This window comes from Columba livia, chromosome 1, assembly GCF_036013475.1.
Source record: "Columba livia isolate bColLiv1 breed racing homer chromosome 1, bColLiv1.pat.W.v2, whole genome shotgun sequence".
NCBI classification, from domain to species: Eukaryota; Metazoa; Chordata; class Aves; order Columbiformes; family Columbidae; genus Columba; species Columba livia.
Window position 1 is genome coordinate 210630133 of NC_088602.1, and position 13859 is coordinate 210643991.

Consider the following 13859-nt stretch of genomic DNA (forward strand, 5'->3'; position numbering starts at 1 on the left):
CAGGACAAGGGGCAATGGGTGCAAACTGGAACACAGGAGGTTCCACTTGACTATGAGAAGCAACTTGTTGGGGGTGAGGGTGCCAGAGCCTGGCCCAGGCTGCCCAGGGGGTTGTGGAGTCTCCTTCTGTGCAGACATTCCAACCCGCCTGGACACCTTCCTGTGTAACCTCATCTGGGTGTTCCTGCTCCATGGGGGGATTGCACTGCATGAGCTTTCCAGGGCCCTTCAACCCCCGACATCCTGGGATTCTGTGAACCTGAGAATGAGAGAAGAGCAGAATTTAACTTGTTCTTGAAAAAACAAAGTATTTCTAATAAAGCAGTTTGAAAGGAACAGAAACCCACAGGTGCCTTGGGGTACGATGGGTGCCCCAAGACGAACACCTGGGGCTGATAGAGCATCGTGTGTTACTTTAAATCGGGCTGTTACATGGTGGTAAATCTGGATTGAAGCCACGCAGTGGCTTTTCCCCCGTGTTACTTGAGTTCAAGGGAATTTTTCTAATCTCTAGCTTAGTTTTCAATTTGAGTTTGCTTTTATTTCCTACACCCGTGCTATAGAAATCCTGGTGGTTTCTGTTCTTCTAAAGCTCGTTTCTTTGAGGACTGGCTGATAATATCCCAGGAAGGCTCAGAAATGTTGGAGCTTCTGTCTCAAGTAGCAAAATGTTCTGTAAGAAACAAATGTCAATTGTGCCCTGTTCTTCAGAGGGAAAAATAATTCCCAAATTGTCCTTGAGAGACCCTATTGCTGTTCTGGTTGGTACCGAAAATACCCAGATAGGTGACAGTTCACTAGTAGGATTTTCTTTTATATTAAGCACGTAAGCTCAGGATGTTAATTGTTGAATACTTGAAGCAGGACCAGCTCGGCTTAGTTTTCATTGGCACTATCCAATGCTTGCCCTGGGCTTTGAGTCTTGCTTAACAGTTTAAGCCCAGCTTGCTCTAGGTGCCATTTCAAGTAGTTGTCGCTGCCTCAATTCTAAAGGCGGCGGTTGACGAAAAAAGCCCCAAAACACCCAGTACAGGTGTGACCTCAGTGAGCAAGAGATACTTGATTCTTTCCATGTATTTGCAAACCAACGCTCCGCTGTACATAGCTCAGTCTGCTTGGTCTAAGAGCTGCTTATAGACCAGCTCTGTCTTTTATTTGTGCTCCGATGTTTCGGTTTGCTCCAGCTGCCGGCTCCTTTAGGCTTATAGCAAAGATCAGCAAAGCCAAGCTCTTCCATAGACCCGGTTTTAAAGCGAGCGGAGGCGACACAGTGACCTGGGTGCCCCACAGCTCTTTTCCAGCCACGTCACCAGCCCCTTTTGTCCTGGTTGGGACGGCGACCAAGCGTCTTGTCCTCAAGCTTATCGCAGGGAGCAGTTCTTGGTGTGTCACCAGGGGTTTTGCGCTAAACCAGGGCTTTGGGGTGAGCCTCACCTCCATGTGTATACACACACAACAGGACAAATCCCACTGAATTACGTACGGAGAGCTGTCGTGATAACGTCGTTCTGATTCCAAGTCCTAAATGAGTTATTTTCCCCAGCCTGACGCTTTGATAGTTCAATCTTGAGTTCGTGCGAAGCCTCTTTTAGGGAGAGCATCAGGATTTTTGTTGGAGAGAAGTCTTGATGTGAAGCATTAATTAAAACAATTCTCGGGATTGCTGTGTTTAACGCTTTCTCCATTCGGTGTTATGATGTAGCTCAAGCCGATGCAGCCGATCAGCGTCCCCTCGATGAGTCTCTGCCACCCAATTCAGCATCCATTGCAGGCAAGAAAAGATCCTGGTAAAGGGAAACGAAGGTGATGGGGACACTGATTCCAGGACTGGTAACTGCACCAGAATATCTTAAAATTAAGCTTATCTTCAACAGAATATACCTCTGAACTTACCAGAATGAAGATATTTACTTTGACGCTTTCTCCTTCCTCTTGTTAAACTCTATCTTCTCTAAAATCTGAGAGCTCTCTCCAGGGCTCAGCTGCTGCCCTGCCCTGCATCTGTAGGTTCTGACCGCAACCGTGTCGTGTCCCAAGGGCTTTGCAGCCTCAGGAGCTGCTGGTTTGTACGTTTGGGTGTTTGTGTCACCGTTGCTCGGGTCCCTCGGCACGTTCGCACTTTCTAAATGACTCTGGAGCTTTCTTGGGGTGAAAAAGCTCTTCGGTAAAGTCTCCAGAAACCTAAACCCAACTCCACTCGAGGGAAAAGGCCACATCTTAAAATAATACACGTCTTCGGGAAGTCTGAATTATTGAAGCGTTCCAGCCATGTGAATATGTGAACTGCTTTTAACAGACCTGCTATGTTCTTGTAAAACGCGTGATGGGGCACAGCCCCTGAAACGCGGTTTTAACTTAGGCTTGGTGTTGGGTTTAGCACACGTTTGGGGTGATGCTCTCAATTCCGTGGTTTCACAGCCGCGGTTTCTCTTTCAGAAGCATTTTGGCATTTGAGTCTTCACAAATTAAAAATCAACTGTTCCCAACACAACTAGAAAAAGAAATGATTTCATTTTCTCCTTTGGATGTTTCATTTAAAATGCACTTGAAATTTCTGACTTGTTTGAAAAGTTTGATGATTATTCGTGCATTAAATACTCCGTTCCCACCAGTATGGCCAATCGCCATGGTAACAAACTTCTCTTGATGGCAGCTGTAGCACCGCAAATACAATATCTAGTGGTTTAGCTTAGATGTGTGGCCATGTAAACTGCTCCTCCTCTTGTCTTTCATGATTCTGGATCTGACTTGACTTCCCCCCCCTTTTTAGTGTCAGCAGAGTTTATTCTGTGGCTTCTGAGAGCGTGAGGTTTCCCGTTATTTCCACCTTGTTCACGCCAGGTGAGCAGCTTGGACTGAACTCTGGGAGGCTCGAGCTTTGGGTTTGAGGAGACCAGTGTGGTTGTACTTTGAGGACCTCTTTGCTTCTCTGGTTATCCCAGACAACCTCCTGCATCACGGCTCTGCGCGTTGAAGTCCTTTCTGGGAGAATAGAACCACAGAATAGAATAGTTTGGGTCGAAGGGACCTTCAAAGCTCCCCCAGTTCCCCCCCTGCCATGAGCAGGGACATCGTCACCAGCTCAGGGTGCTCAGAGCCCCGTCCAGCCTGGCCTGGGATGTCTCCAGGGATGGTTCATCTACCACCTCTCTGGCCAACCTGGGCCAGGCTCTCACCACCCTCAGGGCCAACAATTTCTTCCTCATGTCCAGCCTGAATCTCCCTCCTTTAGTTTAAAACCATCACCTCTTGTCCTATCGCAACAGGCCCTGCTCAAAAGTCCATCCCCATCTTTCTTCTCGGCCTCGTTTAAGTCCGAAAAGGCCGCAGTAAGGTCCACAGGCGGAATCCATTTAAGGAGTTTGTTAATTGACAGTTGCTTATCCTTACAGACTAATTGCACTTAAATTCTGTTTTTTAGAGTGTCTTCTTTCACTGAAACATGAAGAAATGCGGAGGCAACGCCGCGTTGTCGTGCACAGGAGCATCATTTAAGCTGTTTCAATCACAACTTCATCGCGACTCCTTTTCCTCAAGTCCATTCCCTTTTGTGTTTAGAAATCTCACCTTGACTAAGCGAGGTTGCGTTTTTAAGTGGTTTCAAGCCATTTTTGACCGATGTGCAGCATTGAAACGGAGTCATCTCGTGAGCAAATCAGGTGTCACTGAGCCGGTATGTGTTTCCGTCCCGTGTCGCGCTTGGCTAACGATGCTTTGGCAAACGAGGGCCTGACACGTGGACACGTCACGTTCTTCCTCATCGGTAAATGCAAACGAATTGTGCGGTAATCAGCGCTCGTTATGCGCTGTCAGAATGACACTGATTGCGTTCACGTCTAACCTGATTGTGAAGGCGCTCTCGGTACTGCCGCTGCAATTCAATACTGACCCATCCAGTGCGAGCTTGAGAACACAATTTCAAACTTTATTCCAATCTGTTTACAGAAAAAAATACATATCTGCTATTCATATCTCTTTTTCTAAACAAGTTACAGCTTTTCAAGGGAACAGTGCAGAGCTGGGGATGGGCAATGAAGGAAGGAAAAGGGGCCGTATTACTTAATACAACGTGGTATGAGATGTACGTTGTCTTCTTGCAGCACTTCACTTCTGATGAGGGAAAACCAGGTTTGACGCCTGAGGTGTAAGAAAAATGCTGATTTAGTTTCTAATCGGTTCATAACAGGCAACTCGTATGCAAAGTGTCGTCTTCTTCCTTCCACCTTTTCCTTATTGCTGCAGTTTCTTGGCGTGAATTAGTGGTAACTCAACAGGAGCTCCAAGGGGAGAAAACCAGAGCGGAGCTGCTCCAAAAAGCCCCGTCGCACTTCAGGCATCTTTTGGTACACGTGGCCGCGCTTGGAAAGCGCCTTTTGATGGGGTTGGTGGTGACGTGGGTGTTTATCTTGGGGAAATTCGCCATCCTTGATGTGAAATTGTGAAGGGTGTATGCAGAATAATTTAATAATGCTATTTTTTCTGTGCTTTGTCACCTCAAAGTGGTAGAGAAGCGGTGAGTGAGAAGGGCTTTTTTTAAGCAAAACTGCATTTCTAACAAGAAAACACTTGTGTGCGATCAAATAAAATCTCAGTGACCAAGCGCAGGTTGCGTTTTGGTTATTTATGTGCTATTCGCTCGCTTCCAGAGCATTTTCAGCTGCGATCATAAGTGGCCGTTGTCTTCCAAGGAGTGAAACAACCTCTTTGTGCCTCTGTCTCTGGCTCCTTGTTGCAATAAGAAGGGTGTAGGGCTGGGAAATGCGGTTGTCTTCAGAGTTTTCTGCTTGCCGTCCTTCTTTACGCTGCAGGATTTAATGAGTTTTGTGTCTTTCGAAGCTGTGGGATTTCCTGCATGAGCCCAATGAAGATGGAGATTCGCCCCAGGGACGTGGATATAAAACTGCAGCCCCGTCTTGGGGACGATTCAGACCCAACACCCGAAATTGCGCAACACGAGGTCTTTGGCAAATAACGAACCTATTTCTGGTGCTAGAAAACCCCTTTCCTTGAAGCTGGAGCCTGCGAGCAGTGCCCTGTGGCAACGAGAATAAGTAGCTTGGGGGAAAACCAGTGGATTTTAATAATCTGAATGAGTTTAGCCTGGAGTTCTCGAGTTTGCAACAAACAGGGTGACTAAGAAGTGCTGCCTCTTGCTGCTCAAAGAGCTTTCTTTCTTCTTTATAACCTTTTTTTGCTTCTAATTGTCCTTCTGATGTGCTGCGGAGAAGCGTGAAGAAAGTTAAATGTGAGTAAAGAGCAGGGGTTTTTACTTGGGGAAAATAAGAATAAGTACTCCTGATGCTTAAAGCATTGAAGTCCTGGGGCTGGATGTGGTTTTGAACTTGTATAGGAAACAAAATGAGGGAGTTTAGAGGAGGCAAAGCAGCCCGGGAAGGCTTGTGGGCAGCAACACGGCTGAGCTGGACTTGCCAAATCACATTGCTCCTCGTCTTTGTAAGCAAATAAACACAAATAACCATCAGTCCTAATATTAGAGGTTATTTACGTGGCAAAAATTCTGCTTGCAAACACTACAGGAGAATTCACACCGCTGGCCTGAAGGAGCAGAACACGGCTTTCCAGGCCATCTTTCTGCTTCCATTGCGTTGGTGAAGGAAAATATCAACTGGATTAATGTTATTTTTAAGACGGCCTTTGTTACCAAATGGTGAGTTATTGCCTCAAAGATCAGTTTTGAGCTGCTCAGGTAGCAAAGCTGAATATATATGTATTTTTTGGTACGTATTTAGAATGTCAACACGAGCCAACAGTGTGGCCAAGTGGCCAAGAAGGCCAACGGTATCCTGTCCTGTATCCAAACCAGCGTGGTCAGCAGGACAAGGGCAGTGATCCTTCCCCTGTGCTCTGCATTGGGGAGGCCACACCTGGAGTATTGTGTTCAGTTCTGGGCCCCTCAGCTCAGGAAAGAGATTGAAGTGCTGGAGCGGGTCCAGAGAAGAGCAACAAGACTGGGGAAGGGACTTGAACATAAGACCTATGGGGAGAGGCTGAGGGAGCTGGGCTTGTTTAGTCTGGAGAAGAGGAGGCTTAGAGCTGAGCTCAGCACTCTCCAGAACTACCTGAAGGGCAGTTCTAGCCAGGTGGGGATTGGTCTCTTCTCCCAGGCATCAGCAATAGGACAAGGGGCCATGGGCTTCAACTCTGCCAGGGGAAATTGAGGCTGGAGATGAGAAAGCAATTCTTTGCAGAGAGAGTGGTCAGGCATTGGAATGGCTGCCCAGGGAGGTGCTGGACTCGCTGTCCCTAGAGGTTTTTAAACTGAGATTGGACATGGCACTTAGTGCCATGATCTAGTCAATGGACTGGAGTTGGACCAAGGGTTGGACTGGATGATCTCTGAGGGCTTTTCCAACCCAGTCCATTCTGTGATTCTGTAATGTCTTCTTTGTTCAGATTCTTGGAAGAATAATTGTAGACAAGTCTCTGTAAGTAGGAGAAGACATGACAGAGATCCTTAGAAAGCAAGAACCATTCGCAACTTGTCTTGAGATCCATGTAGATAAATACACAACTTTATTTTTCCCTTTCTGCTTCGTCTGCCTCATTGGGACAGGGTGTTCACGGCCACTTTTGTCACTAGGCTTGTAAAAATATTTTCAGCTCGATATTTTTAGCTGGCAAACGGCTTTGCCCAAGCTTATAACTTATGTTAAAGAAACTTAATGAAGGGATTTATTTTTTCTGTTTCAGGCTCAGTGTTTGCCAGGAAACAGCCACTGAACCCTGCGAACAGAGCGGCCATCTGTTGGCTGTGATGTTCATCTGGGGTTTTGGGAGATTGGGTGTGAATTTGAATCCTAACTATTTTTCTTATTAGAAATACAGGGGAGACGCAGCCCTAGAATAATGGGTGGCCCCGTGCGATGGGAACTCAACCCTGGAACAGGCAAATCCCAGTGGCCGCTCTATTTGCAACTGATGGTTTGAACGATCTGCCTTCAGATTCGAAAGGTTCTGTGTGGTCTTTCCCAACTCAGAGTAACCAAAATGCTTTCAATCACTTCTCATTCTGTCCCAAGAACCAATTTCCTACGAGCTCAACCCTGGAGAACAGAGCCTTGATCTTGATAGGAGTCTGTGGATGCTGCTGTCATGCTAATCCGTGGCGCCCTTGGCCTTTGCGCTTCTGCCACGTTTCAGACGCTATAGGTGGAGTCTGTAATCAGCTGCAGGGAAATTCCCTTCTGGCCCTCTCCTAGCAACCCCTCTGAGCTGATATTTGAAAATAAACTCGCTTTCCATATCATCACCTAAATATTTTTGACACTTACTTTCATTAGAACACTCTTGGAACGGAGATGAATTATCTTCAGGTCCTCAAGATGCCCTTTGAGTTTCTGTGGTCTTGAGGTAATGCTTTTGACCTTCTTATCTGTTGGAAACCTGACTTGTATCCACATTTTGCTCTTTTCTCCTTTTCACTGGCTGTATTTGACACAAAGCCAAATTAATACACCGAGATGAGGAGGAGATAAAAGCAGCAAAGCCATAAGTCACCCAGACTGGTAGGAGCAAGCTGAGAGTCTTGAAAGGGATTGGGTTGTGTTTTTGCTAAATATTTTAGCAGGTGTGATGTGTTACGGGCTGGTTTCGTAGCTCTAATCTTGACCCTTTATAGACACAGTGTAGATTTGTGCAGAGGAAACAAGGCAAGGCTGCTCATACCATTGTGAACCACTGCATTTGAATTGAGAACTTTAAAGTTTTTATCCATTACCCGCTCGTTTTCGCTCTGTAAATCTGAATAACGCGACAGTGTGGGCCCAGGTTCCAGTATAGGTTGGGGAATGAGCTGTTGGAGAGCAGTGAAAAGGGGCCTGGGGGTCCTGGGGACAGCAGGGTGACCATGAGCCAGCACTAGGCCCTTGTGGCCAGGAAGCCAATGGTACCTGGGGTGGGTTAGAAGGGGGTGGTCAGTAGGTCAGAGAGGTTCTCCTGCCCCTCTGCTCTGCCCTGGGGAGACCACACCTGGAATATTGTGTCCAGTTGTGGCCCCTCAGTTCCAGCAGGACAGGGAACTGCTGCAGAGAGTCCAGCGCAGCCACCAAGATGCTGGAGGGAGTGGAGCATCTCCCGTGTGAGGAAAGGCTGAGGGAGCTGGGGCTCTGGAGCTGGACAAGAGGAGACTGAGGGGGGACTCATTCCTGGGGATCAATATGGAAAGGGGGAGTGTCAGGAGGATGGAGCCAGGCTCTTCTGGTGACAACCAGGGACAGGACAAGGGGCAATGGGTGCAAACTGGAACACAGGAGGTTCCACTTGACTGTGAGAAGCAACTTGTTTGGGGTGAGGGTGGCAGAGCCTGGCCCAGGCTGCCCAGGGGGTTGTGGAGTCTCCTTCTGTGCAGACATTCCAACCCGCCTGGACACCTTCCTGTGTAACCTCATCTGGGTGTTCCTGCTCCATGGGGGGATTGCACTGCATGAGCTTTCCAGGGCCCTTCAACCCCTGACACTCTGGGATTCTGTGAATTTACCTGAACAGAACAGACTTAAACTAGGTGAGGGGTTTGTGCTTTTACCCGTAAATGCAGGTGGTGTGTTTGAAGCCTTGGGCGCTCTCTGTGCAGATTTACATCGGTAGCTGGTGAAAGAGGTGGATGGAAATCTCAGATGCGATACCTTGGGAGAAACACACAGGGGATGCTGTGAACAGTCTGCTCCCCTTAATTGTGGAAATCTTGGTCCGGATTCTTGCTGATTCTTTTCCTGGGGCTCCCCGACGCTCTATGTGATTTGTGGAAGACGTGGAGCATTTCTCCATGCTGGGATCTGGCAGGAGAGGGATTTGTTGTGCCCTGAGCACAGCTCAGTTCCTTAAATCTCATGAGTCTCCAAACTGGATCTGAGACAGCTGATAAATTGCTGGCGTGTTTGGAACGGGATTCATTTGGGATTTGGTTGTGAGACTTCGGCCTTATGGAAAAAATCTGTCTGAGCTGAGGAAATAGTTGGGTCGGAGCCCACGTTCTGTGCTCGGAGATGTTGCCGTGGTGGAGCTTTCTCTGGGAACGTGGTCCAGAGGGACCATCCTCCAAACGTGTCACATCCCTTCTGCTGTCCCCACAGGCTTTGCCCTCGTCCTGCAAGAGGGTTCCCTTGTTAATACAACAGCTTGATTGCTGAATTTCGCTTTATTTTCAGTCTATCCTCAAACTCTTGTTAACATTAATCACGTTAATAAACGATGTTCCCAAACCCAGCGTCTGCATCCGAATACACATCCCTTTCATGAACTGAACTCACTCGCTGTTTTGGGGTTATTTGAGGAATTTTAGGTCCTTGCCACAACAGGGAGAATAATCAAATATGCCACCCTGTTGCTTACTATTAGTTTTTTGAACTTGAGAACGTTAGGACTGAGTCTAAGTGCAGAAAGCTCTGCTTTAATTTATGGTCGGTATTAACTTGGGGAGCCAAAGAGCATCTAAGCCGCAGCTGCTCAAGAGCTCGCTCTGAAGATCAGGCTGGGAGAGCTGGTTTTTATTAAGCTGTACTTAATTTAGTTCTAAGTGAAACCATTTGTTTTTAACCTGATCCGCAAAGCTGCTCTAAGTGTTAACATACTTCAGTATTAAACCTCTCACTCTTGGGCATCATCCTACACGGTGGGTTTGTGTAAGAGCACGTTTCGGAACATGGATTAGTTAGTTATCCATTACTTTAGTGTGTGTATTTGAAAATGAACTGAAACTCAGTCAAGCCTATAATTAAAACTGGTACTGGGTGACATGAAAAGATGTGGCGACGCGTCCCCGAGCATCAGGTCTGAAGCAAGTGGTGCTGCCCAACTCTCCGCCAACCTGTGGGGATGGAGATTTTCCCAGAGATGGTTTTTTAGCTTCTTAGCAGAGAAATCGCTTGTGTTTGGGGCACTAGGGCGTCGATCTGTGCTTTGTGAGCTGCTCCTGGGCGTTATTTCCCATTTCACCGTGGAGCAGAGCGGCGGATGCCGAACCAAGAAAACTTGTGGAGCCAAAACAAAGCGCCGTCGACTTTTCTCCCTCCCCAGGAGAATGAGGGGAAGAGGGTTCTTGGTGTCTAAACTCTTCTGGAGCTGGAACTGTGGGAAAACTGTGTGATCTGGGAGCCGTCGTACTTGAGGAACTAATAAATCCTGATGGATCCCGTGGATGGGACCTGCATCTCCGTGCACACAGACTGCTGGAATTGAATTGGTGTTTCTAGATACAGGAGCCTCTTTTCAAGTTGTTTATGTGACAAACCCTAATCAGACTTGAGAGCTCATCATGTACAATCGGGGATTCGAGCTGAGAACTGTTACCAGTGGCAGGTCCCAGACGGATTCCTGCTGGGTCAGGACTATTTCAGCGGGCGCCTGTTTGCTCGGGGCCGTGAAGGTATGAGGGGGTCGGCGTAACTGCTGCAAGTTTAGTGCCTCGAAAGCAGAAAACCTTTTGCATCAAAGCGAAAAATCTTGGTTATAAAAGGGAGACCTGGCTTCAGGTCCTCTCGGCCCCTGCGTTTCTGCTGCTGTGATGTTAAGGGTCTTTTATTAGCTATTCTGTGCTGTTAGCCCCTTCTCTCCGTGGTTCAGAGCTGAAGGTGGAAAGATTATTGATTAAAGGTAATTGCTGTAGGATATTGTTCCCAATCCGTTAACCCTGATTTATAGCAGAAGCTTGGGTGCTGAAACATCCCTGTTAATTGTCTGAGCTGAGCCTTATTTGAAACAAAGATATCTTGCCGTTCCATTTGTATTCCCCAAAGTGAAGATTCTTTCCTTTGATTCTTTCCTTTCAATGTTGGAAAATACAGCTGTGATAACACCTCATAATCTCACCCTTCTACCATCTCTCCAAAGACACCGAGTTTTTTGGTCTTGCAAGTCGAATGGACGCGAGATTGAATTCAGAATTGAATTCATCACTTTGTCGGATGTTTTGAATACTTGGTTTTGTCATTTGGGTTGAGAAGCTTCTAGCACGTTACTCGCGTCTGAGTAAATGGGGTTTGTTTCGCCGGATTAAATGTTTTCCTTTACTTGATGCATCAGTATCGAGAGCAAACATGAAGTCACGATCTTAGGAGGACTCAATGAATTCGTCGTGAAGTTTTATGGACCACAAGGAAGTAAGTACATGACGCAGCCCTTCTGTAAAAACAAAGCGATGGCTCGCGGTGGGGAGCGGTGGAACGACACGCTGCTGGCATGGAAAAAGAGACGAGCAAATGGAAGTTGGGGGGAGGAATCAAAGGGCTCTCAGGGCCGGGGAGAGATAGAACTGTGGGGATTAACGCGGATGAACCACCTCCCGTGGAGCCGAGCAGAGCTGGGTTTTCCCTTCGCACAATGTCTTGTTGATCTGTAGCTTTTCAAGACCTGGCTCATAAGTTTTGTATCAGCCACCTGTATTTTTGCGGGGTTTGTAATTAAGACGGCTTTTCTACTGACTAGATCGCAAGTCAGGTTTCCAGCGTGCCTTAATTTAGCAACATCTCTACAGGTAAGTAGATTATTCTCAAGTCTCTGTTTTCAATGAGGCTTTTGTGCCGAGATCTTCTGCAGTCTCAGTTTAAATCATGCATTTCTTGTCAGGAAAAAGGCTTTTACCGTGGGAGGTTTGATATGAGATCTTACCCCCTGATGGAACTAAGTATTCTTCCAAAATGTGTTTTACTTAATGCTGTAGTTCTATTTATTCTCTCCTGAGTGATGAAGTGTCTAATACCTGCGTTTCTTTCATTGCAGCACCATATGAAGGTGGAGTATGGAAAGTTAGAGTCGACCTTCCTGATAAATACCCTTTCAAATCCCCGTCTATAGGTAACCAATAACCACTTTGAGTCAAAATCCTTTTACTGTTTATGCAGGAGAGTTGTTATTACTCGCAGCACGGCTGCAGGGGAAGTTGCACCAACCCTTGGTGCTGTCATAAGCTCTTCACTTCAATCTGCAGAACGCTTTTGCTATGGATTTCCAGTTATCATGTGCCAAACAGGGAGAAAGTTGGTGTTTCTAGCTGAAGGGTTAAGAGCTAGAAATGGGATTTACTCACACATTTGTGTGTCGATGAACTGAGTCTCTCTAACGTGCTTTTTCAATATCATGTCAGTTTGTGGACAAGGTGCAGGATGCCGCAGTAAGTGCTGAAACCTGTTTATATAAAATACCTCACTTAATATAGAGAGCAAAGCCCACAGTGCATGTTCATAATCTTGGGGTGAACTGAGTTTTTGGCACCTCTTGCCCGAAAGTGGATGGAAGGCAAAGCAGGAGCCTCTGTCCTCTTGGACCAGGGGATGTAAATGTGAAAGAACATAGAAGCAGGAACCGATCAGCGGAAAAAATGCAGCTGGCTAGACTGGTTTGGCTTGTTTAACCTTCAGGAGCAAATAAGTTTGATAAGGAAAAGCTCTTTAGATCGTATCCGTACTATCTTTGTCCTTGGGTAACGGAGATCTAACTTGCATGTCTTCTGGTACCTGACTTTATTCCAGTCACTTAAGCTATAAATAAAATAGCCAATGTTGCTTGAAAAACTGGAGCAGATGCACGAAGTTTCAATATCTCTATTGTGGTTTATGAACTGAGCGCTGGTCACTCCGTGACTCCTCGGTCAGAAAGGTTCACTCGTGGCCGAAGCCACCGGAGGACTCTCAAGAATGGAGAGAACAGCCCAGGAGAACTGGTGTGGAAACTTGGCGATGTGGGTTGGACGAGATGGGTCCTTTCCAATATCAACATCCTGATTTGGAGTTGATAAGTATTGGCTGCTGTCTTAAAATAGACCCTTAGGCTAAGAGCACCTTCTATTTAAGATCTCTCTGGTGTGAGAAATGATCTGTCTAGTTCCAAATGTGGCTCGTGCCTTTTGGGAAAGAGCGATGTTTTGATGCTGTCCTTTTTTTGCTGTTGAAAAACTTGAACTAAACCACAGAAATGTGCATGCGGCTGAGTAATAATTCAGTATTGCTGCAGCTATGTGAACCCTTTTTTCCTTCCTCTTGAGTCAGCTTTAAAATTTGCTATAAACCTCTTGGTTTAGAGACCGTTTACGAGATGTTATTTGCTGCCAGTCGTTTTTCCCTCACTTCTCAAGCACCGCAAACCGATGCAGATCAGGGTACTGTCATGTTGGTAATTTTAAATGCAGCCTTGCTATGGAAAATTCTCCGAAAACATATAAAACCCGGTTTCCTTGTGGTTAATTGCTTTGGTGCTAGTCTACTCAAGATTATTTTCCTCTCTCCTGATGTTTTTCCTGTGTGAATCAGAAATCAGGGTTGCTGGCTTAAAGCTAAAACAAACGTTCTTTCCAGTAGCCGATGAAGCTAATGCAGCTAAACATCAACCAGGCTGTTGTGTGCTCCTATTGCTGTTGATTTAGGCTCCGTTTAGTGGCGTGGAAGGTGGTAGGCTTGACCTTTTGGTGGTTCGGCTTATTTAGTGCTGCTTGGGATGGACGAGAGTAAAAGGTGGCCTGGGATCAGAGCTGGCCCAGCTGTATTTTCCAAACTGACACCACAAGGATGGTCTTTGTCCTTGGGAATTCAGGGAGGGGGGTGAGTGTAGAGGAGGTTGTTTTCTGCTCAAATCACTTTGTCCCTTTTAACGTTGCTTTTGCTGTCTTCAGTGCAGCAGCTTGCCCTCTGTCAGCTTGCTTAAACCCCCTGTGTTGCGACTGTCGTAGTCCAGACTCATCAGGCTTTCTAACATGCTTCCCTCGCTCTACGATTCATTGAAAATGCCTTTTCTCTCGCCAAGCTCCCCAAAATCTGGCTCTTGCTCTGCTGTCTGTTTGGAAGTGCTGGTTACCTCCTGGGCAAAGCGGCGTGCAGCTGTTTCATGTTGAATAAACAGCCAATGCAAGCCTG

General features: G+C 46.7%; 1 protein-coding gene across 1 annotated transcript in view; it reads left to right on the forward strand.

The window, feature by feature from the left end:
• UBE2H (ubiquitin conjugating enzyme E2 H) overlaps positions 1–13859 on the forward strand; it is a 50596-nt gene that overhangs the window by 16638 nt on the left and 20099 nt on the right. Inside the window, exons 2-3 of the mRNA XM_065049378.1 lie at positions 11038–11114; positions 11734–11808. Of these exons, the coding sequence (XP_064905450.1) occupies positions 11038–11114; positions 11734–11808 (152 nt within the window). The remainder of the gene's footprint in view (positions 1–11037; positions 11115–11733; positions 11809–13859) is intronic.